At 37.7% G+C, this 26,046-nt stretch overlaps 1 protein-coding gene across 3 annotated transcripts in view; it reads left to right on the forward strand.

Annotated features, from left to right (window-relative positions):
• The window catches only part of USP37 (ubiquitin specific peptidase 37), a 127,282-nt gene that overhangs the window by 46,917 nt on the left and 54,319 nt on the right, over positions 1-26,046 (forward strand). For all 3 annotated transcript variants that reach the window (XM_023592035.2, XM_071216127.1, XM_004469573.4), the window contains one exon: positions 9,207-9,365. In XM_023592035.2, the coding sequence (XP_023447803.1) occupies positions 9,207-9,365 (159 nt within the window). The remainder of the gene's footprint in view (positions 1-9,206; positions 9,366-26,046) is intronic.

Below are 26,046 nucleotides of genomic sequence, written 5' to 3' on the forward strand. Positions count from 1 at the left end.
GTATGGTATTGGCATCAAATGACAGAAGAGTACAGTCTAGAAATATTCCCATACATATATTATCATAGTACATTGTGACCAGTTTTTCCTGCAATGTATTCGTTTATCATTACAAGTTTAATCAGTATAATTCATTACATTAACAAAATGATTGGAAAATTTTTAAATTTTTGTCAGTTGAAAAAAAGTATTTGTTAAAATTTGAGACCTATTCATAATTAAATACTCTTAGCAAACTAAAAATATAAGCAAATGACCTAATCTAATATAGGATATTAAAAAAATTAACCACAGCAATCATATTTAATGGTGAAATAATTGAATGTTTTTCCCCCAGAGTAGGAACAAAGCAAAAAAACAAGTATATTTGCCTTTCCTCAGTGCTCATTTTTATGTTAGAACTTTTAGCCTGTACAGTTACTTAAGAAAAACATTTAAGGATTGGAATGAAAGAAATAAATCTGCTGTTTTTGTAGATAATGCAATTACTTATAGAAAATCCAAAATATGTACAAACTATTATAATTAATATATTAATATAATAATGTTACAGGATGCAAGCTCAGTATTAAAATCAATTTTATCTCTATATCTTCCACAGTGAAAAACAAAAGTTTAAAGTTTTCTGTTTATAATGACTTAAAAATACTTGGATAGCTAGAAATCAGTGTAGTGAAGGATGTGAGAGCCATCTCCACAAAAAAATGAGAAACCATCTTTGAAAGAAAAGATTCGGGACCTAAATAGGTTCGAGACCTCAATATAGTAAAGATGTCAACTCTCCCCAGTTGTCCTGTGGATATAGTGCAATTTCATTCAAAATAATAGCGGGTTTTTTGTTTTTTTTTACAGTAAATGTCAAGCTGATTCTAAAAATTTAGAAGGAAATACACAGGATAAAATGTAGCCAAAGCAGATTTGAGGAACAAAAAAGTTTATATTACTAAATATCAGTACTTACTATAAAGCCATGGTAATTACGCCTGTGTGGCTCTGGCATAAGGATATTCAAATGAACCAAGTAGAATAGCAAAGAGGATCAACCACATATGGTATGATAGCCTGATAAAAGGCCCCCAAATATGGCCAGGCCCAGTTTCCCAGAACCTGTGGCTGTTAACCATCTATGGCGAAAGTATTGTTGAAGAGGAGCTTAAGTTAAGGATCTTGAGTGGGGCTGTTATCCTGGATTATGTAGGTGGGCCTGAGGTAATCACAGCAGATCTTGTAAGAGGTATGCAGGGTATAGTATGGAGAAGGCAGTAAGATGATGGAAGTAGAGATTGGAGTGATGTTTTAAAGACGGAAGAAAGCACCACAAGCCCAGGAATACAGGTGGCCACTAGAAGCTGAAAAAGGCAGGTCATGGATTCTCTCAGAACCTCCAGAGAGGCCATTTGACACCTTGATTTTAGCCCAGTGAAACTGATATCAGACTTTTGACCTCTGAGGGAACTATAAGAGAATAAATTTGTGTTGTTTTAAGATTATGGTAATTTGTTAGAATAGCAATAGGAAACTATTTAAAAATATGCATGAGGCATTTTAAAAAGTTGACCTTGCATAGTAAGATCACAATCGTCTTTTCAATTAGTGGTGTGAGATGTATTGGAAATTTATGCAGAAATAAAATTTTAAGCATTGTCAGATTGAATTTCATTAAAATTTAGAATTTCTCTTCATCAAATGACATTAAAAAAGTGAAAAACCATCTGTAGATGTGGAAGAAGATATTTGGAATAAATATAATTGACAAAAGACCTTTAATAGAATTTATGAAGAATTCCTACATATCAAACTTGTTAAGTTCAACAACCTATTTTTTTAAAACCTGCGAAAACTTGAATAGGCACTTCAGAAAAGAATATCCAAATGGCCAAAGAACATGCACAAAAGTGCTTAACATCCATCGTTATTCATCAAGGAAATGCAGTGATATTTTACTACACCCACGAAAACAGCTAAAATTAAAATTATTGCCAATACCATGTGTTGGTGAAGATGTGCAACAACTCTCATAGATGGCTAGTAAGAGTGTAAACAACCCACTATAATAGATACCAGTTTCTATTAACTGGCATCTATTATAGTTAAACATCTACCTACTCTGTGAAAGCAGTTCCACTTTTAGGCATAAATCAAAGAGAAGTAAGTGATTACTTCAGCATGTATTTACCTTAATGTTTAGCTTTGCTCATAGCTCCAAATTGGAAATAACCCAAATGCCCAAAATAAAAAGGAGAAATAAATTATGGTATATTTGTGTAATAAATACTCCACAACAGTAGAAAATATAGAACTGCTAAACACAACATTTGAGTGACTCTCCCAGACACAATGATGTTGCAAAAGAAGTCACACAGCAAAAATTACATAATATGTGATTCCATTTAAAATGACTTTCAAGAATAGACAAAGCTAATCTGTTGTGTTTGAAGTCACATAAGTGGTTAGTGTTGTGCAGGAGGAAGGGGATAGTGACTGGTCAGAGACAGGAGGACTTTAGAGTGCCAGTTGTTGTATTTTTGTTGATGTGAGTCATAATTAAATAGTTAACATTTATTTTGTAGAAATTTATAAAGCTATATACTTATAGTTATTACACTTCTTTTTGAATGTACAGTGTATGTCGATACAAATTTATTTTTAAAAATACCATCGTACTATATAGTCTTATTCTCCCCAAAACTACGCCTGAATCCAAATAACCCTCTAGATTTAATTACTGATTTACAGTAAGTCCAGTAAGGACATAGAGCATGTTAAATATCACCTTTTTGATGCAGTCAGCAAAATCCATATTTTGGAAACCCTACAAGACAAACAACCCGATTTTATCAATAAATTGCTTGAAATAAAAATAGATGAGAGAGGAACCTTTACATTATAAGAGATTTAACGAACATATCAACCAATGAACAATCCAAATAGCAAAAATGGAATAAAATATTTAGGAATAAATTTAGCAAAAGTGAAAATTTATACTCTGGAAACTAAAACATTTTTGAGAGAAATTAAAGATCATCTAAATAAATGGAAAAGCATCTCATATTCATGAATCAGAAGATTTAACATGGTTAATTTGCAGTACTTCCCAAAGTAGGCTATAGAAGCCATGTAATCCCATCAGAATACCAGCTATTTCTTTGAAGAAATTGACAAGCTGATTGTAAAATTCATATAGAATAGCAAAGGACTCAGAATAATTAAAATAATTCTGAAAAATTAGAACAAAATGGGAATTCTCCCATTTACAGATTCCAAAACACTTATTATTTTTTTGGTTCCATTCATATGAAAGTGAGCATAGGGCCCGGGGTGGGCATGGTAGGGAGGGAGGTGATAGCCACATGACATAAGGTTTCATTTTGAGGTGATGAAAACTCTCTAAAATTGACTATGGTGATAGTTGTATTTTTCTGTGAATATACTAAAAAGCCCATTGACTGGTACACTTTAAAATTATGAATTTTATTAATTCTATGTTGTGTTAAATATATCTAAATAAAGTTTCTTAAAAAATAAAAGAAACATACAAACCAGTATATGGATCTTACTGCAAGCCTGAATAAAAAAATAAAATAAAATTGGAAAGTAATATAAAAGAATCAAGAAAGTATGAGTGCTGGGTATGTAGGAATAAGAAATCATTGTTAATTTACTTACATGTTTTAATGAATTTTGGGTTTTGTGTTTTTTTTTACTGTGGTAACAAATATAACAAAATTTCCCATTTTAACCATTTTTAAGTATATACTGTAGTGGTATTGATTACATTCACAATGTTGTGCAACCATCACCACCATCATTTACCCCCAAGACGTTATTAATTATCCCAAACAGAAACTGTACCTATTAAGCAATAAATCCCCATTATCCCCATTTCCCTACTTCCCATCCGAGCCCCTGTGTAACCTCGAGTCTACATTATTTATCTATGAATTTGCTTATTCTGGACAGTTCGTAAATGAAATTGTACAATATTTATCCTTTTGTGTCTACCGTATTTTACTTGGCATAATGTTTTCAAGGTTCATCCATGTTTAGTGTGTATCAGAGCATCATTCCCTTTTTATGGCTGAATCATATTCCATTGTATGGATATACTACATTTTGCTTATCCATTCATTTGCTGAATGTGAAAAATGTGAAATATGCTACTGTGAACATTGCTGCACAAATACCTGTCTGAGTCCCTATTTTCCATTCTTTTGGATATTTACCTAGGAGTGGGATTGCCAGAATTTATTCTGTTTTACTTTTTAAAGAACTGCCAAAGTGTTTTCCATAGCAGCTGTACCGTTTTACATTCCTCCCAACGGTGTATGAGGATTCCAATTTCTCTGCATCCTCACCAACACTTATTTTTCCAATTTTTTAAAAAAAACCATCCTAGTGCATGTGAGGTAGTATCTTATTGTGGTTTTGATTTATATTTCCCTAATGGCTAATGATTTTAAGCATCTTTCTTGTGCTTATAGGCCATTTGCTTTTCCTTCTTTGGAAAACTGTCTTTTCAAGTCCTTTGCCCATTTTATAATTGGTTGTCTTTTTGTTGATGAGTTGTAGGAGTTCTTTATGTATTCTGGATATTCAATCCTTATGAGATAGATGATTTACAACTATCTTCACATTTGTGATAATGTTGTTGGCACAAAAGTTTTTAAGAAAGAATCTTTTAATGATATATACTTTAATATTTATAAATAAAATATTTTGTCTTGATTTGCTGTAAATTAATGTGAATAGGTATATAGATTAAGTAAGATTGGCCACATATTGATTGAGTTGAAGGTAGGATATGGATTCATTGTGCTGTTGTCTCTTCTGAATGTGTTTGAAACTTTCTATAGAAAAAGTTAAGAGAAAAATGGCGTGGCATCAATAAAAATAGTACTGGGAATGAAAAGGCATCTGTGACTACATATAGAGTAATTGCTTTTCAAAAATCTAAGGATATTATGCACTACCTTTACCAGTATAGTTGAATCGATAAATGAAGTGGACAAGTTTTTAAAAAAATATCTTTTACCCAATGAACTCAAGAAAAGACAATAATTATTAAAGAAATTTGAGAATTCAAAAATTCCTTCTCCCTTCTTCCATATGAAGGTACCAAAAGCTGAGAGGATTTTTTTTTTTAAGATTTATTTATTTTTTTATTTCTCTCTCCTTCCCCTCCCCCCCACCCCGCCGCCAATTGTCTGCTCTGTGTCCATTCACTGTGTGTTCTTCTGTGTCTGCTTGTGTTCTTGTCAGTGGCATCGGGAATCTTTGTCTCTTTTTTTTGCATCATTTTGCTGCGTCAGCTCTCCATGTGTGCGGTACCACTCCTGGGCAGGCTGCACTTTTTTCACACTAGGCGGCTTTCCTTACGGGGCACGCTCCTTGCGTGTGGGGTTCCCCTACGCGGGGGACACCCCTGCGTGGCACAGCACTACTTGTGCGCGTCAGCACTGTATGTGGGCCAGCTCATCACACGAGTCAGGAAGCCCTGGGTTTGAACCCTGGAACTCCCATGTGGTAGGGGGGGGGATGTTCTATCCTTTGAACCAAATCTGCTTCCCTAGCTAAGAGCATTTTATGGGCTATTTTTAACCAAATCATAATGGAAAAACAGAGAAAGCTCCATAACTAATTCAGGGATTTAATAAAGTAGTAAGAAAATTAAATAGTAAAATATTGTTTGAATTATTTTGGCAATGTAATAGTTTGTTTTTTATTTGTTTGTTTGTTTTTAGGAGGTACTGGGGATTGAACCCAGGATCTCACATATGCAAAAACACGTGCTTAACCACTGACCTATAACTGCTCTGCTGTAGTAGGTTTTTAGTAGAAGAATTTGATAACTATTTATTATATAAATTTTTATCAACTGGGGGCAGAGGATTATTTACTTAATTTGATATAAAGGTATCTATCAACATTTTAAATCATGTTATAATAAATGGTAAAACTTGAGAAATATTTTCATCAATGTCAAGCACAGGGTCAATAAAATAAGACAACAAAATGAAATAGCTTTGAGAATTGGGGAGAAAAAAATCAAAATTATTATTTGCAGACAGTATGATCCATTAATAATGGTACACTAGGGTATCCAGTGGTGAAAGAAGGACTGTAGTTAACAGAATATGAGAATGTTCTCTTATGAACTATCATAAATATATAATACTAATACCTGGTGTTAATAATTCGGTGGGTTGGGGGAAAATACACCAAATATAAGATTTGGGCTGTAGTTACTTCATAGTTTGTAACAAATGTTTCAGAACAATGTAGGGTGTTGGTGGTGGTGTGTGGGGGGGTAATGTATGGGAGTCCTATATATGATAGGCAAGTTCGTTTTGTAAGTTCCTAACTTGTACTATACATTTACAGTATATATATATATGTGCATATATGTATGGTGTACTTCAGTAAAATTTTATTTAAAAATAGTACACTAAGAGAAATCAGTTTAGATGATTAGCTCTAATAAAATAGTTCTGTAAGGTTCTGTAAAATTTTTAAGATTAACTTAAAAACTAATAGCATTTCTAAATCTAGCAATAATTCTAAAATGTAATAGAATATACTTTTTGTAAAAGATTAAAAATCTTTGAGGTACATTGGAATCTAATAAGATAAATGCTATATTTTTATGGTGAAAACAGTGCAGGGTATATTTACTGTATTTACAGTTGAGTAAAGAGAGATATGCCATATTTATGGATCAGAAAGCAAAGAATACCATTTATCCCCAAGTAAATCCAAAAATTTTAGGCAGCTCCACTGGATGCCTCAAAGGAATTTGTGTGGAACCAAAGAAAATGAATCTAACTCTGTTTCAGAGGGTTTTTCCCGTAAAAATGCATAATGTAAATTTTAGAACAGCCATTAAAACAATCTTACAAGAATATATTACTTCCAAACTAATAGATGGAAGAAAATGTCATAATATGAAATAGTGAAACAAACAATCCAAAGACAGCAAGAATGAAGAAAAAAAGAAACATAAAACAGATGGGACAAATAGTAAACAAATAGTAAAATACAAGATATAAATCCATATCTGTAATGACATTAATACTGAGCATTCCAGTAAAAGAGAAAGATAACCTTTATTTAAAAGAAGAAAAAAACAACTTGGCTCTTAAAAGGAAACAACTACAATATAAAGATGTAGACAGGTTGAAAGCTAAAGGATAGAAACAGATAAACTATGCATTGTCCAAGCTACAGTGTGTAGGGTATATAGTAAATGTAAAACTAAGAGAAAGCTAATGGTAACTTTTAGCGCAGAGGCATGAGTTGTGATTGGGAAGGAGCACTTGGAATTTTTTACATTAATGGTTATTACATAGGTGTTGTAATAATTTGTTAAGCTCCATGTTTGTGTTTTACTTTTCTGTATGAGTACTTTCTTTCCCAATTTTTTTTTAAAAAAAAGTAAGATAAAAGCAGAGGGCTAGCCAGGCAGTAAGTAGTTTGGGGACAATTGGTTTTTCATATAGAAAAATAACTCATGTTTCTACCTTACAACATACAGGTAAATAAACTTACAAATGGATTAAAGATTTATATATAGTGGGGGAATAAACCTTTAAAAGACAGTATAGGAAAGCAGTTGTGGCTTAAGCAATTGGGCTTCCACCTACCACAAGGGAGGTCCTGGTAGTATTCCCAGTGCCTCCTGGAGAAGGTGACCTGGTACAAGGTGACGCAACAAAAGAGACACAAAGAGGAAAGACAGTGAGAGACATAACAAACCAGGGAGCTGAGGTGACTCAGGTGATTGGGTACTTCTCTTCCACATATGGAGATCCCAGGTTCTGTTCCCAGTGCCTCCTAAAGAGAAGATGAGCATACACAGAGAACAGACAGCGACCGCGGACAGCAACCACAAACTGTGTGTAGGGGGAGGATTAAATAAATAAAATCTTTAAAAAAAGAAGAAAATATAGGAAAACATTGCTATAACCTTACACAGTGATTTCTTAAGACACAAATATAACACAAGATGTAAAAGAAATGATTGGTGTTTGAGTACATAATTTAAAACTTACCATCTATAATAAAGGATTATTATATAGAATATATAAGGAACTAAAATCATTAAGAACCCATTGTAGGAAAACGGACTTGGCCCAGTGGTTAGGGCGTCCGTCTACCACATGGTCAGTCCGCGGTTCAAACCCCGGGCCTCCCTGACCCATGTGCAGCTGGCCCATGCGCAGTGCTGATGCACGCAAGGAGTGCCGTGCCACACAGGGGTGTCCCCCACGTAGGGGAGCCCCACGCGCAAGGAGTGCGCCCCGTAAGGAGAGCCGCCCAGCGTGAAGGAAGATGCAGCCTGCCCAGGAATGGTGCCACCCACACTTCCCGTGCCGCTGACAACAACAGAAGCGGACAAAGAAACGAGGCAGCAAATAGACACAGAGAACAGACAACCAGGGGAGGGGGGGAAATTAAATAAATAAATCTTAAAAAAAAAAAAACTCATTGTAAAACTAAGGGTACATGAAAGCAATTCATGAAAGTAAACTATTATAAAAATACATTCAATTCCACTATTAATCAAAGAATTGTAAAATAAAAAAAATGAGATCACATTTTACTCACTAGATGGGTAAAAATTGAAACTCCTGATAATACTAATAAATAATGGAGACCAAGTAGGGAAATGAAAATTCACTATTGGTGGAAAATTGGTGCAACCAGTTTGAAAAACAGTCACAATATCAAGGATAATTAGGAGTGAAAAGGAAAATTGAAAATGTTTTTACTTCTGATCAAGTAAACTAGAATTTCCTAAGGACTTTGGGTAGGAATGTTTGTTTTGTCATTATTTATAGGAGTGGAAAAAAAGCAACTGTCTAAATGTGTTCAAGATTAGGTAAACAAAATGTGTGATATCCATTAAGGTAGAATAAGAGTGAAATATATATTAGTGTATGTAGTTTTTCTTAGTTCATTAACTTGGATATTTTGCTTTATTTTTTCATTTCTTGGGTTTTTATTATGTTAAATATGTATGGTATTATATGCTTCCTTAACTCTTGCTAATTCATATTTGTGCATTTTCCCCCCAAAATGGTCATTATTACTGATACTTTCATGAGTTTAGGATTCTTTTTTCTCCTAAACATTGAATTGCCTAGGGGGTTAAAAGTAGCATTCAAAATTTGTTTCTTCATTACTTTTTTTTTTTTTTTTTTTAATAGGACAAATGTTTCAGGCCAAACTCCCTCTGCCAAAAGAAGTTTGGGATTTCTTCCTCAGCCAGCACCTCTTTCTGTTAAAAAACTGAGGTGTAACCAGGATTACACTGGCTGGAACAAACCAAGAGTGCCTCTTTCTTCTCACCCACAGCAACTGCAGGGGTAGGTGAATTCCTTTACTTTACTTTCTTTTTATAAAGTAAGTCAACTGAAGTATATTTTACAGAATAATGTTGAAAGGAGTCACATTTGAGTTCCGAGGTATTTAGAGATTAGATCACTTATTAAAGGCTTATCACTTATCCATAAATAATGTTCAAGTCCATTATCTGGTCTCCAAACAGTTTTAGAAATTTGAAATAACATATATTTCTGTTTAAGCAGAAAGTGCATCTTCTCCAACCCCAACACTTCATCCCACTCCTGAGTTATATTCAACACTGTTTCACATATATCCTTCCTGAACCCTTCAGACTTACATTTTCTATTAAGCATACAAAAATGAGATTGTAGTATAATAAGTGTAGCAATAGTACCTATGCATTGTTTACCTGGACTTTTTCCTTTAAATTCTCACAACAACTCTATGAGGTAGATATATTAAATATCTGCTTCTGTAGATGAACCAAGGCTTTGAGAAGTTAATTAACTTGCCCAATGTGATATAGTCAGTAGTACAGCAGTAGTAAATCCAGGCAGTTGGACATCATTCAATTCTCAACTTCTATGCTATATAATTCTCTGTTCCTTCATATTTTCACTCCATACCCATCATGGGCATTCCTTATATGTTAATATTTAGGTTGCAAACCATATTGATATACATTTGGATTTCCTTTTTCACAATTACCATCCAGTCTATAATTAGCATTCTAAAATAAATATTTGTATGGATTTTTTTTTTTTTTTTTAATGTACTGAGGCCAGGGATTGACGCTGGGACCTTGTATGTGGGAAGCTGGCGCTTACCACTGAGCCACATTGGCTCCCCTGTGTTGGTTGGTTATATGCTTATTGTATACTTTTATTTTTAGGAGGCTTTGGGGATTGAACTCAGGACCTCCCATATGGGAAGCAGGTGCTCAGTTGCTTGAGCCACATCCACGCCTCTTTGTTTGTTTTTTTATGATTGTTGTTTTTTATTAGAGAAGTTGTAGATTTATAGAACAATCATGCATAAAATACAGGATTTCTAGATACCAGCCTATTATTAACACCTTGCATTGCTGTAGTATGTTTGATGAATTGATGATCGCACATTTTTATAATTGTAATATTAACTAGAGTCCATGGTTTAACTTAGGATTCACTGTGTGTAGTTGCACGAGTTATTTTTTTAACTTTAATTCTAAAGTTCTAAATTTCTAATCTAAATTTCTCCTTTTAACCACATTCAAATATATCCAACTCAATGCTGTTAATTACGTTCACTGACTTATGCCATCATCACCACCATCCATTACCAGAACTTTCCAGGTACCAAGTAGAAATCCTGTACATTTTAAGCCTTAACTCCAAATTCCCCATCCCTACCATGTCACCTAGTAATCTGTATTCTAGATTCTGATTCTGAGTTTGCTTTTTGTAATTATGCCATATCAGTGAGTTAGCTCAATTTTTGTCCTTTTGTGTCTGTCTGATTTCACTCAACATGATGTCTTCAGAGTTCATTCATGTTGTCTCATGTATCAGAACTTCATACCTTTATACAGCTGAATAATCCTCCATTGTATGTATAAACGACATTTTGTTTTATTCATTCATTGGTTGATAGACCCTTGGGTTGCTTCTATCTTTTGGCAATGGTAAATAATGCCGCATTGAATATTGGTGTGCAAATATCTGTTCAAGTCCCTGCTATCAGTTCTTTTTTATATATACCAAGAAGTGGAATTGCTGGGTCATAAGGTAGCTCTATACTTAGCTTTTTTAGGAACCGCCAAACTGCTGTACAGTGTTCTTCTGACCCGGGAGTTTCATAATAGATGTTTCAAACAGCTCCTGCCTGTTTCATAGTTGTTCTGGTGGATCCATTATTGAAAGTGGTATATTAAAATCTCCTACTATTAATGTAGAACCATCAGTTTCTCCCTTCAAATCTCTCACTGTTTGCTTCATATATTTTTATATTTATATAATTGTTAATCTCGTTGAATTGTCCCCTTTATCAGTATATATTCGCCAGCTCACTTGGTTAATACTTGCATGGTATATTTTTTTCCATCCTTTCAATTTCACCCACTTACGTTTCTGAATTTAAGGTGATTCTCTTGTAGACAGTATATAGTTGGGTCATACTTTTTTATCCATTCTGCCAATCTTTGCCTTTTTTTTTCTTTCATTCTTTTAATTAGAGAAGTTGTAGATTTACAGAAAATTCATGCATAAAATACGGAGTTCCCATAAACCACCCTATTATTAACACTGTGCTTTAGTGTGGTAAATTTGTTAAAATTCCTGAAAGAACATTTTTATAATTGTGCTTTTAACTGTAGTCCATTGTTTACAATAGGGTTAGCTGTCTGTGTTGTACAATCCTTTTTTTTTTTTTTTTAATTTTTATTCTAGTAACATATGTACAACCTAAACTTTCCCCCTTTTAACTACATTGAAATATATAATTAAGTGCTATTAGTTATGGTCATACTGTTGTAGCACAACCAGTTTTTTGACTGGAGAGTTTTATCCATTTCCATTCAAAATCATTACTGAAAATGTAGGACTTTCTTCTGCCATTTTGCTATTTAGCCTTTTTAAGTGTTATACCTCAAGACATAAGGTATAAATCTTCTGCCTTATACCACAGTTCTTACATTAAGGCCTATTTCATATGTATTTGATTTTTTGTATTTTACCATATTGAGTCCTGGATAGTCAGGGTTCTCTAAGGAAATAGAATCAACAAGAGATATCTGTCAATAGTATATGATTCTGTAAGAGTCTCTCACACAGCCATGGGGATGCACAAGTCCAGGTTCTGGAGGCAGGCTGCAACCAGGGCCTGTGATGAAAGTCCAGTGAAGGTTCTTGAGGAGTTCTGGGAGTTGTTAACTGTCCAGAGATGAGCTAGGAAAATCTCTCTCAATGCTGGAATCACTTCCCCTTTTAAGGGATTCAACTGATTGGATTAAGCATCACTTATTGCTGATGGCCGTCTCCCTGATTGCTGTAATTATAACCTGCTATCTGTGATTTACCACTGTAGTTAAGTCAATGGTGACTAAAGTCCATAAATGCCCTTGTATTATAGTTAGCCCAGTGCTTGCTTGACCAAACAACTGGGCACAATTACCTGGCCGAGTTGACACAATCGCCTGACCATCACAAGTTCCATCTCATTTTGTCTAGATTTATTTTTCGTATATTTTCCTTGTGGTTATTATGGAGTTAAAATTTAACATCCTTAGTCTGTAACAATCATATTTCGTTTGATACCAACTTAGCTTCAGTGCAACCACCTTCACTCTTCCTATACCCTTCCACTCACCCCCACCTATTTTTTTGTATATGCATATCTTTTTTTAAATTGTGTTTGCTTGTTGCATTTCACAGATTTTGCATTGTTTACCTTTTGAAGATTTGTAGCAACCCTGTGTCAAGCAAGTCTTTTCTGCCAACAACAGATACTCACTTCTTATCTCTGTATCATACTGTATTAGTTAGCCAAAGGGGTGCCAATGCAAAGTACCCGACCTCTGTTGGCTTTTAAAAAAATTAATTTATTGAAATATATAGTCCAACACAGACATACATAAACAATAAGTGTATTTTAATAGTTGCGATCTTAGAAAACAAACATGTATAACATTATACAGGACTCTAGTAACTCACCCTACCACCAACATCTTACATTGTTGTTAAACCTTTTTGACTAATGATTAAAGGCCATTGTCAAAATATTACTACTAACCAAAGTATTTTCCCCCAACCTTCCCTATTATTATTATCTTCATATCGTTTATATATAAATATACTTAATTAAGTGTATAGTAAAAGTTTTTGAACTTATGACACATACATGCATAACATCATACAGGGGTCTCATACATCAACCCTCCACCAACACCTTTCATTGTTATGAGACATTTAGTACGAATTATGAAAGAATATTGTCAAAATCTTACTACTAATCATAGTCCTTATCTTATATTTGGTGTGTTTTTCCCCCAACCCACCCCGTAGCAGTTTGATATAATTGATGAATTCCAAAAAGAAATATTGGATTATGCTTGTAATCTGATCTGTACCCTAGGCATGATTGAGTTATGATTAGGGTGTTGAGTCTCCACCCTTGGTGGGTGGGGACTCACAGATAAAAGGCATGGAGAAGAACAGAATTGAGGGCTTTTAATGTTGGAGTTTTGATTTTGGAGTTTGATGCTGAAGACTTAAAGTGGAGCCCTGGGAAGTCAGCACACAGAGGAAAGAGAAGCCAGCCCCAGGAAGGAAGGAACCTTGAAGCCAGAGTAAAGCAAGCCCAGGAACGTAGGAACCCAGGAAGCCTGGACCCCTGCAGATGTCGGCAGCCAAATAGACTTTGGTGAGGGAAGTAACTTATGCTTTATGTCCTGGTGTCTGTAAGCTCCTACTCCAAATAAATACCCTTTATAAAAGCCAACCAATTTCTGGTATTTTGCATCAGCACCCCTTTGGCTGACTAATACACAACCTACTATTTTTTAAATATATTTTTTATAACAGAAGTTGTAAACTTATAAAACAATCATGCACATGTGCAGAATTCCCAAACAACCCCCTCTATCAACATACCACACTGTGGTGGAACATTTGTTACAGATAAGATAATATCTGATTGTTACCATGTCCATAGTATACATGTGGCTCACATTTCCCATACTTCCCCATTATCAACACAGTACATCCTTGGCATAGATTCAAGAATATTATATTATTACTGCTAAACACAGTCCATAGGTCATTCCAGTTAATTTTTCCCATGTGTTCCCAACACCCTGCAGTAGTGATATACATTTGCTCTAGCTCACAAAGGACACTCTTGCATCTGTACCATCAACTACAGTTCTCATCCACCTCTTGGTTTACTGTGTATTCAGATCCTAGATTATTCTCTAGCATTCTGTCAGTTGGCATTTACGTATCTAGACTACCATTTTCAGCCACATCCCCATTTATAAACTAGCTATTACTCACTGTTTGCTATCATCCATTCTATACATTTTCACACGTTCACAGTAAAGCTAATTAAAACTTCTGCATACCTTAAACATCATTAGTCCATCTCAGTCCTTCTCTTCATTAATAATCCACCACCTACCTCTAGGTCTTGAAGATATTTTCCAAATATTTCTTCTAGAAATATTATGGTTTTTTTATTTTTAGGTTTCTGATCCATTTTAAGTTAATTTTTGGATAAGGTGTGAGATAGAGGGCCTCTTTCCTTTTTTCAGTTATGGATATCCAGTTCTTTCAGCACCATTTTGCTGAATGGACTGGTCTGCCCGAGCTATGTGTGTTTGACAAAAATCACTTGACTGTACATGTGAAGGTCTGTTTCTGAACCATAAATTTGGTTCCATTGGTCTTTGTATCTGGTTTTATTCCAGTACCATGCTGTTTTTACCACTATAACTTGGTAGCTTGATATACAGTCCAGAGATGAGGGTTCACTTTTCCTTTTATGATTTTTCTGGCTATTCAGGACTCCTTACCCTTCCAAGTAAATTTGATAATTGTGTTTTCAATTTTTTTTTTAAATGCTGGTGGAATTTTTATCAGGGTTGCATTGAATCTGTTTATCAATTTGAGTAGAATTGACATCTTTTTGATGTTCTTCCAATTCATGAGCATGGAATGTTTTTCCCATTATTTAGGACTTTTAAAATTTCTTTTAACATTGAGTTGCAGTTTTCTGAATACAAGTGCTTTACATTATTGGTTAAGTTTAGTCCTATTTGAGTTTTATCTGTCATATTTTATTTTCACCACTCTTTTGACACTTTTAGTTACTTTTATTGATATAATCTTAATTTCTAGACTCTCTTCCAGGACTCTTTCTCCCATCTTTTCAGGCTCTAGCACACCCTTTAGTATTTCCTTAAAATCTGGTCTCTTGCTTAGAAATTCTCTCAGTTTCTGTTTATCTATAAATATTCTAATCTTGCCCTCAGTTTTGAAGGACAGTCTTGCTGGATATAAAATTCTTGGCTGGAGGTTTTTCTATCGTAGTATCTTATTTTATTTATTTTATCTATTTTAAAGATTTATTTTTTATTTATATCTCTTCCCTTCCCCCCTCAAATGTCTGCTTTCTGTGTCCATTTGCTGCATGTTCTTCTATGATCGCTTCTATCATCAGTGGCACTGGGAATCTATGTTTCTTTTTGTTGCATCATCTTGTCGTGTCAGTTCTCCGTGTGTGTGGCGCCATTCTTGGGCAGGGTGCACTTTCTTTCGTGCTGGGCAGCTCTCCTTAGGGCCACACTCCTTGCGTGTGGGGCCCCCCCACGTGGGGGACACCCCTGTGTGGCACAGCACTCCTTGCACGCATCAGCACTGCACATGGGCCAGCTCCATTCAGGTCAAGGAGGCCCTGGGTTTGAACCTTGGACCTCCCATGTGGTAGGCAGACACCATATCCATTGGGCCAAGTGCGCTTCCCCTCTTGTAGTATCTTAAATATATCAGATCACTGTCTTCTTGTCTCCATGGTTTCTGGTGACAAATCAGCACTTTATCTTATTAGATATCCCTTATATGTTATGCATTGCTTTTCTCTTGCTGGTCTCAGTATTCTCTCCTTGTCTTTGGCATTTTTCATTCTGATTAGTATGTGTCTCGGAGTTGGTCTAGTCAAATTTTTTTGGATGGGAATACGTTATGCTTCTTGGACATGTATATCTATGTCCTTCAATATGGTTGGGAAATTTTCTACCATTATTTCTTTAAATGTTCCTTCTGCCCCTTTTCCCTTTTCTTCTTCTGGGATACCCGTGACACGTATGTTGGCACATCTCTTGCTGCTGTTTAGTTCCCTGAGACCTTGTTCAATTTTTTCCATTCTTTTCTTCATCTGTTCTTTCATATGTTCACTTTCAGAGGCCATTTCTTCAAGCTCACCAGTCATTTCTTCTGCCTCCTCAAATCTGCTGTTATATGATTCCAATGTTTTTAAAATTTCATTTGTTGTGCCTTTCATTCCCATAAGATTTGCTGTTTTTCTATGCATGCTTTCAAATTCTTCTTTGTGCTCATCCAGTGTCGTCTTAATATCCTTAATCTCTTTAGCCATCTTACTGAGTTTATTAAGGAGATTTGTTTGAACATCTATGATTAGTTGTCTCAACTCCTTTTATATCATCTGGAGGCTTATCTTGTTCCTTTAACTGGGCCATAGCTTCCTGTTTCTTGGTGTGGATTGTAATTTTTGGTTGATATCTTGGCATCTGGCTTACCAGAGTATTTATTTTGGGCACAGTTTTCTCTTCAGTTTAGGGCTTCCTGCCCTTTCTTCCTTGCTCATTGTGCGGTAGGAGCCAAAGATGTAATTGGTGCTTTAACTGTGGAGGCTTAAGCTGCCCTCATTGCCCCAGGGACCGATGAAGCTTCTCCCAACTTTCTCCTTTCCCAGAGGTAGGGACAGAGTCACAGTTGTGTGGAATAATCCAAGTTGTGCAGGCCTAGACTGTGGTTACCCAGAGAGACTGATGAAGCTTCATGCCTCTTTCTCCCCTGCCTGGGGCAAGGGTAGAGCTGCAGGTGTGGGCAGCAGTCTATGCAGTGCGAGTCCAAGATGACTGCAGTTGCCCTGGTAGACTTCAGATTATTGAGTTTATGGCAGCCAAAGGTACCCAACGTTACCTGGGTAGGCTGGTGCAGAGCTAGCCAGCCTTCTCCCTGCCAGAGGAGGTACTGAAACCTAGGCTAGGTCTGCAGGCTGATCTGCGTGAAAGAAACCAGTTCCTACTGTCACTGTGATATTTGGTCAGCCAGGTTTCCCCTCAGGCTGGGGTGGAGCCAAAATGGCAGCCACTGGCCTCTTTCCTTTCCAACTTGGACAGATTCACACCCCAGCTGTTCCTTGGGTTATTCCTTAGCCGTCTGAGTCTACCAATTAGTAGCTGAGATCAGCAGCCAACCGTCTCCTCCTCCCCTGTTTTTGGGAAATGGAGCTTCCAATTCCAATCACAGAATAGCTCCTGGGGTGGCTTGTGCCACCAGAGTAGGTACCATTAAAGGTGCTTCCTTACCCAAAGTCATTGGGCATGTATTGGAGCAAGATGGTGGGTGATGTCTGCAAGGGTTCAGGCTTCTTTCTTCCTCTTAAGCTTCTTACTATCTCAGCTATAGGCCGGCAGAAGGCTTATCTCTCTCCTCGGACTCATTTCTTTCCGGGCTCAGCTGCTCTATTCTGTTCATAATATTAAATATAGACTATCGGTTTTATCTCTCTTCCTGGGTCCTCTGCCATATCTAATAAGCCATCTCTCTTCCTTTGTGTTCTTCTCTGTGTCTGCTTTTCTGTGTATCTCTTCTGCCTGAGAGTCTGTTTTATCAGGCCACCAAGGAGGGCTGGGACTCAACGCTGAGTAATACTCATAATGTGATTGAATCAAAACCCTGATATTAACATAATTTAATCAGGGAAGTGGATGTGGCTCAAGCAGTTGGGCTCCCCTCTATCATCTGGGAGGTCCCTGTGTTTGATTTCCAGGGCCTCCTGGTGAAGGAAAGGTGGCCCGCCCCACACTGCAGAGAGCTGATGGACCACACTCTGGAGAGCTGGCACAGCTTGATGATGCAACAAAGGGAAGTATAGATGAGTAACAGTGAGAGATGCAGCAGACTAGGGAGCTGGCATGGCTCAAGGAATTGAGTGCCTCTCTACCACACAGGAAGGTCCTGGGATTGGTTCCCGGTCCCTTCTAAAGAGAAAGATGAGAGGACAAGACAAGCAGACACAGAAAGAACATACAGCAAATGGACACAGAGAACAGACAGTGAGCACAAACAATGGGGTAGAGGGAGGGGATAAATAAATTAAAAAAAAAAAAAATGAAGAAGTTACAACATTGTGGGGAGGAAAACAATCACATCTCTGCTGAATCTAAAACAATCAAAAGGTTATCCCGCCCAGAGGAACAGACCAGTTTACAAACATAATCTCTCTTTTTGGAATTCATAAATAATCTCAAACTGCCACACATTTTGGTAATTGTTGCAGTATTTCAAACTTTTTTATTATTATTTTATCTGTTACGGTGATCTGTAATCAGTGATCTTTGATGTTACTATTGTAATTGTGTGGTACCATAAATTGCACTCATAAAGGACAGCAAAACTTAATAAATATGTGTTTTCTGACTGCTCCATCAACCAGCCGTTCCCCTGTCTCCCTCCCTTTTCTGGGGCCTCCCTTTTCCATGAGATACAACAATTTTGTAATTAGGCCAATTAATAACCCTACAGTGGCCTCTGAGTATTCAACTGAAATGTAGAGTATAGGCAGTAGCTACCCTAGATAGTGATTCCTCTGATGGATCTGGGCAAAGTAAATTGAAAACTGAAAAGAATCCTGAAAAGAATTCACCATTGTAGATTCCAGTAAGAATACTTGTGATTAATGGAAGGAATTCAAAATATCAGTATTAACAGGAGTTTGGAAGAAGTTGTTTCTAACCCTCAAGACTTCAGTGGAGTAAATCACTGCAGATGTGGTGGAAATAGCAAGAGGACTAGAATTAGAAATGGAGCCTGAAGATATGACTGAATTGCTGCAATCTCATGATGAAACTTTAGTGGATAAGGAGTTGCTTCTTATGGATATGTAAAAAAAGTGATTTTTTGAGATGAAATCTATTCCTGGTGAAGGTGCTGTAAATGTTGTTGAAATGACAATGAAAGATTTAGTGTATTACATAAACTTAGATGATAAAGCAGCAACAGGGTTTGAGATGATTGACTCCAATATTTGAAAGAAGTTCTGTTGTGGGTAAAATGCTACCAAACAGCATTTCATGCCATGTAGAAATCCATGAATAAGAGAAAGTCCGTGACCAGATGGTTTCTCTGGTGAATTTTACCATTTACAAAAGAATTAACACCAATCCTTCTCAAACTATTTTAAAAAATCAAAGAGGAGGAAACAGTTCCCAACTCATTCTGAGGCAGCATTACCACAATACCAAAGCCAGACAACACACCACTAGAAAAGAAAATTACAGACCAATATCCCTATGAATATAAATGCAGAATTCCTCAACAAAATACTAGGAAACTGAATCCACCAGCACGTGAAAGGATTATATACCATAGCCAAATGAGATATCTCCTACCAAGGCAAGGTGGTGGTTTAATGTACAGAATTCAATCAATATTGTAAGGATAAAACCCACTTCTAGGTGTCTCTTATCCCAGACTCCTGGGAGAGCAGGTCTATATCCCTGGCCTTACTTTCATAACTTAAGCTGGGCAGTTTTAAACACTTAGGAGAGCTGTGAGACAAAACCAGTGAAGCAAAACCAGTAGGCAAGAGAGAAAAATTGACCATCAGAGTAAATTCATCAACATATTCAGATGCCTAGACATCAGCAAAAAATTACAAGCCATATTAAGAAACAGTAATATATGGCCCAGCCAAGGGAACAAACCAAAAATCCTGACAAGACAGGGTTTAAGACAATTAATGATAATCACACAAATCTGGGAAGCGGATGTGGCTCAAGTAATAGGGCTTCCACCTACCATATGGGAGGACTTGGGTTTGATCACTGGGGCCTCCTGGTAAAAAAAGGAAGGAAAAAAAGTATCACACAAATCTAAATCAGTTCAAGGAGCTGAAGAAAAATGACTAAAGAGATAAAGGGTATATCCATTCTGTCAGCCTTTATCTTTATTTTTAAATTATTTTAAAAGAAGCTTTCGATTACATAAATGATAAATAAAAAATATATGAGATCTTCCAGGACAGTTCCTAGCAGCATTCAGAATGGTCCAGCATTTGACATACCGTTGTAGGCTATCCTGCAATACTGCTTCTAATAAAACTAGACTATCCTGGACCCCTGGTAATGGAATTGTTTACCTTTATACCAAGAAGGTTAGGAAAGCAGCAAAATCTGCATGTGGAGTGTGTCTGGGCTGACTTCAAGGAGTTCATGCTGTGAGACCTAAAGTTCTTATGAGGTTTCTATCTCTAAAACAAAAAAACATGTTAGCAGAACCTGTGGTGGTTCCATGTGTGCTAAATATATCTGTGATAGGTTCAAGTATGCTTTCGTGATTGAGGATTAGAAAATGACTGTGAAAGAGTTAAAAGCACAAGATTTAGAAAGCTAAATAAAATATGAAGATTTTTTGAGAAATTAAAAAGAAAAAATAGGGAATTGCCATATGTCTCACCTCCTCCCCCTCCCACACTTTCCCATATAAACAACATCCTTCATTAGTGTGGCACATTTGTTAGAATTGATGAACACATATTCAAGCATTCCTGCTAACCGTGGATGATAGTTTATACTCTGTCCCACACAATTGTGTAGATTATTCCAAAATGTATAATGGCCTGTATTCATCATTGCACTGTCATGCAAGACAATTCCAGTGTCCCCAAAATGTCCCCATGTTATACCTATTCTTCCCTCTCTGTCCCATCAGAACCTCTGGTGACCACTGCTTTTATATCAATGATAAAATTCTTCCATTGCTAGAATAATAAGTCTATAATAAAATAATTATAAGTCTACTTTAGTCCATTGTTCATTATCCAATCTTGAGAATTTGGAGATGGTGGTGCCCATTCTGTTTCTAATTGAGAGGGGGCTTCCATCCCATGGTGCAAATGGATGGAACTGTCTTGCTTGTGGTTGTCGACACTCTCTGTTACTTGCGATGGGCATTGTCTGTCATCATCTCCTTGTTAGTTGTCCTGGGTGAGTCCAGTGAACTGGAGAGTAGGCGTTGAAACTCTGCTGAGATTCAGGCCTCTAACCGGCACATGAACAGACCAAAGATTTAAGTCTCTGAGATAAAGGATATTAAGAAGGCACTGGGTGAACATAAAGAACAATTTGTAAGCTTGTAAAGAAAAGTAATGGGGCTTATGGGAATGAAAAGCACAAGGATGAGTTTAAAAATATATTAGAGGCAATACCCACTATGTCAATTATGTCAAATACGGTTATTGACATAGTGGTGAGAGTTTCACATAACTGAGGGAGTACTAAGTTCCCATCCTGGGGAGCTCTGTTGCATTCCCCAATGGAGCAGCAATAATCTCCCAAGTGCAAGGGCAAAGACAGTGAACAAGGATGGTCCAATGATGGGCACTTGATACTGATGACTATGCTTATGAGCCTGTGTGCTTAAAATTTCAACTTGGTCTACAGCTGCGGGGTGCGTAAGAGTTACCTCTTGAGAGCCTCTATGTTGCTCAAATGTGGCTACTCTCTAAGCCAAATTCAGAATATAAATGCATTACCTTCCCTCCGGCATGGGACATGACTCCTAGAGATGAGCCTCCCTGGTGTTGAGGGATTACAACCAAGCAGCAGCTGGTGATGCAACTAGAAATAGATCTTGAAATAAAGGGGAAATGGGGGAAGTGGACTTGGCCCAGTGGTTAGGGCGTCCGTCTACCACATGGGAGGTCCGCGGTTCAAACCCTGGGCCTCCTTGACACGTGTGGAGCTGGCCCACATGCAGTGCTGATGCACGCAAGGAGTGCCATGCCACGCAGGGCTGTCCCCGCGTAGGAGAGCCCCACGCACAAGGAGTGCACCCCTTAAGGAGAGTCGCCCAGTGCGAAAGTACAGCCTGCCTAAGAATGGCGCTGCGCACATGGCGAGCTGATATCAATAAGATGACGCAACAAAAAGAAACACAGATTCCTGTGCTGACAACAACAGAAGTGGATAAAGAAGTTGCAGCAAATAGACACAGAACAGACAACTGGGGGTGCGGGTGAGGGTGAAAGGGAGAGAAAAAATAAATCTTTTTTTTAAAAAGCTATATAAAAAAAGGGGGGGGTGGAAATGGGAAAGACAAATGAGTTTATATGGCTAAGAGACTTCCAAATGAGTCGGGAGGTCATCCGAGTGGTCGCGCTTACGCACGTCTTAGCAGGATCCCAGAGACAGCCAAAGTAGATACAACCTCAAGTAGTGGTGCACCTCAGGGTAAGGAGACACCCAGATCCTACAGTCATGGCAGATAGCTCTGGAATTCAGTGCCTTGCCAATGGGCCCTACTTTGGAATTTGTGCTCCTGAGTATGATGGAGTTGGACTCAGATGTGACTTCTCTACACATGCCTCTTCTGTCCCTTTTATTGAACCTTTGATTGGCACTGGGGTTGGTGTATGCCCAGGAACCTCTGGACTGTCCATGTGCCAACTGGGCCTTGAGCCTCAGCAGAGTTGCAACACCTACTCTCCAGTTTGTTGAACTTACCCAGGTCAACTAACAAGCAGGTGAGGATTGTTAACCACCACACCAAGAAACCGAGAGAGTCTACAACTGCAAGCAGGAGAATCCCATCCATCAACCATGTGGGATCTAAGCCCTCTTTTCTTTCTTTTTTTTTTCCCCAAAGATTTATTTCTCTCCTCTCCCCCCTTCCCCCCCACCCCGGTCATCTGTTCTGTGTCTGTTTACTGTGTCGTCTTTGTCCGCTTCTGTTGTTGTCAGCAGCACAGGAATCTGTGTTTCTTTTTGTTGCGTCATCTTGCTGTGTCAGCTCTCCATGTGTGTGGCACCATTCCTGAGCAGGCTGCACTTTCTTTTGCGCTGGGCGGCTCTCCTTACAGAGCACATTCCTTGCGTGTGGGGCTCCCCTATGCGGGGACACCCCTGCATGGCAGGGCACTCCTTGCACGCATCAGCACTGCGCATGGGCCAGCTCCACACGGGTCAAGGAGGTCCAGGGTTTGAACTGTGGACCTCCCATGTGGTAGACGGACGCCCTAATCACTGGGCCAAGTCCGCTGCCTATGCCCCCTTTCAATTTAGAAGTGGAGTGGCCATCGCCATCCCAGGATCCTGAGGATGGAGGAATAAAATATGAATTAGAGTAGGGGAAAAATACATTAGAGGCACATAACAGCAGATTTGAATTTATAGAAGACAGAAGAGAAAAGAATGGAAAAAAAGGAACAGGGTCTCAGGAATTTGAATGACAAAGTGAAATGCATAAACATGGTATCAGTATCCCAGAAAGGGAAGAGAATGGCAAAGGGGCAGAAAGAATATTTGAGGAAATAATGACCGAAAACTTCCTAACCCTTATGAAAGACATATATATCAAAATTCTAGGACAGTGCATCCCAAACAGAATTAATCTGAATAGACCCACTCTGAGACACATACTATTCAGAATGACAAATACCAGAGATAAAGAGAGGATTCTGAAAAGCAGCAAGAAAAAAGCAATGTATCACATACAAGGGAACCTCAATAAAGACTGCCAGTCTCTCATCAGAAACTGTGGCGGTGAGAAGAAAGTTGTATAATGTATTTAAAGTACTTTAAAAAAAAACCTGCCAGCCAAGAATTCTATATCTGGCAAAACTGTCCTTCAGAAATAGGGGTGAGGAAAGTGATGTGGCTCGAATATTTGGGTGCTTACCTACCACATGGGAGGTCCTGGTTCCAGTGCCTCTTTTTTTTTTTTATTTATTATTATTTTTATTATTTATTATTATTTTTATTTATTATTATTATTTTTTATTTCTCTCCCCTTCCCCATCCCCCCCCCAGTTGTCTGCTCTCTGTGTCCATTTGCTGTGTGTTCTTTTATGTCGGCTTGTGTTCTTGTCAGCAGCACTGGAAAGCTGTGTCTCTCTTCACTGCATCAGCTCTCCGTGTGTGCGGCACCACTCCTAGGCACGCTACACATTTTCATGCTGGACTGCTTTCCTTACGGGGCACACTTCTTGCGCTTGGGGCTCCCCTATGCAGAGGCCATCCCTGCTTGGCATGGCACTCCTTGTGTGTATCAGCACTGCGTGTGGGCTAGCTCATCACACAAGTCAGGAGGCCCTGGGTTTGAACCCTGGGTCTCCCATGTGTAGGTGGATGCTCTGTCCGTTGAGCCATATCTGCTTCCCCCCAGTGCCACTTAAAGAAGATGTGTAGTGAGCTGACGTGACGGGCTGGTGTGGTGAGCTCATGCAACAAGATGACACAATGAGATGACACAAAGAGGCACAACGAGGAAAATCAAAGAGACACAACAAGGAATGGAGGTGGCTCAAGCCATTGGGCACCTCCCTGCCACATGGGAGGTCCTAAAAAGAAGGCAAGCACACAACAGACAGACACAGGGAGCAGACAGCGAGAGCAAACAATGAGGGGTGAGAATAAATAAATAAAATAAATCTTAAAGAAAAAATGAGGGTTAAAGTCCTCACAGAAAAACACTGAGAGAATGTATTACCAAAAGACCAGATTTACAAGAGATACTAAAGGGAGTGCTACAACCTGAAAGGCAAAAGCAAAGGCTGGGGAAGAATGTAGAACTGAATGTTATTAGTAAGGGTAATGTAAAGGATAAAAAGAGAGACAATAGTAAGATATGACAATGAATAGCCAAAGGATAAAATGGATGAAGTAAGTAATATTTTTATAGTAATAATAGTGAATGTTAATGGATTGAATTCTCCAGTCAAAAGATATAGACTGGGGAGCGGAGTAGTTCAACTGGTTAAGCATCTGCTTCCCACACGGGAGGTCCCAGGTTTGGTCCCTGGTGCCTCCTAAAAACAAAAAGAAAAAAGCAAACAACAAGCAAACAAATGAAAAAAGCAACTCAGGAGCCAGTGTGACTCAGTGGTTGAGTGATGGCTTCCCACATCTGAGGTCCAAGCTTCAATCACTAGCCCCAGTACGTGGAAAAAAAAAAAAGAATAGTAAAAAAATAATGAGCCATCTCTGCTGTCTACAAGAGATTCTCCTCAGAAATAAGGACACAGGTTGAAAGTAAAAGGTTGGAAAAGATATTGCTACAAATAGTAATCAAAAAACATCTGGAGGGAGTGGATGTGGCTCAAGCAGTTGAGCACCCTCCTCGTATATGGGAGGTCCTGCATTCAGTTCCTGGTGCCTACTGAAAAATGATAAAACCAACTCAGGGAGGCCAAGGTGTCTCAGTGGTTGAGTGCCAGCTTCCCATATACAAGGTCCTGGGTTCAATCCCCAGCCTCCAGTACCTCAAAAAAAAAAAAAAAAGATCTGGAGTACTGATACTAATACTGGACAAAATAGATTTTAAACGCAAAACTGTTTTAAGAGATGAAGAGGGTCATTATAAATAAAAGGAGCATTCACCAAGAAGAAATAAGTATAATAAAAATGTATGCTCCTAACCTGGGTGCCCCAAGATACATGAGGCACACTGGCAAGACTGAAGGGAGAAATAGATGTCTCTACAGTAACAGTTGGAGACTTGAATATACCGCTCTCAGCATTGGATAGAATATCTGGACAGAGGATAAATAAGGAAACAGAACTTAAATAATATGACAAATGAACTACACTTAACATTTATATTTACCCTCAGATAGCAGGATATACATTCTTTTGAAGTGCTCATGAATCCTTCTCTAGGATAGACCGTATGTATGTTAGGTCACAAGACAGGTCTCAATAACTGTAAACAGATTGAACTTATACAAAACACTTTTCTCTGATTATAATGGAATGAAGCTGGACATGAATTACAGGAAAAGGGAAAATTCACAAAATGTGGAGATTAAACAATACACTCTTAAATAATCAGTGGATCAAAGAAGAAATATCAAGAGAGAGCAGTAAATATCTTGAGATGAATGAAAATGAGAATATAACATATCAAAACTTATGGAATACAG

Source organism: Dasypus novemcinctus, chromosome 7, assembly GCF_030445035.2.
Source record: "Dasypus novemcinctus isolate mDasNov1 chromosome 7, mDasNov1.1.hap2, whole genome shotgun sequence".
NCBI classification, from domain to species: domain Eukaryota; kingdom Metazoa; phylum Chordata; class Mammalia; order Cingulata; family Dasypodidae; genus Dasypus; species Dasypus novemcinctus.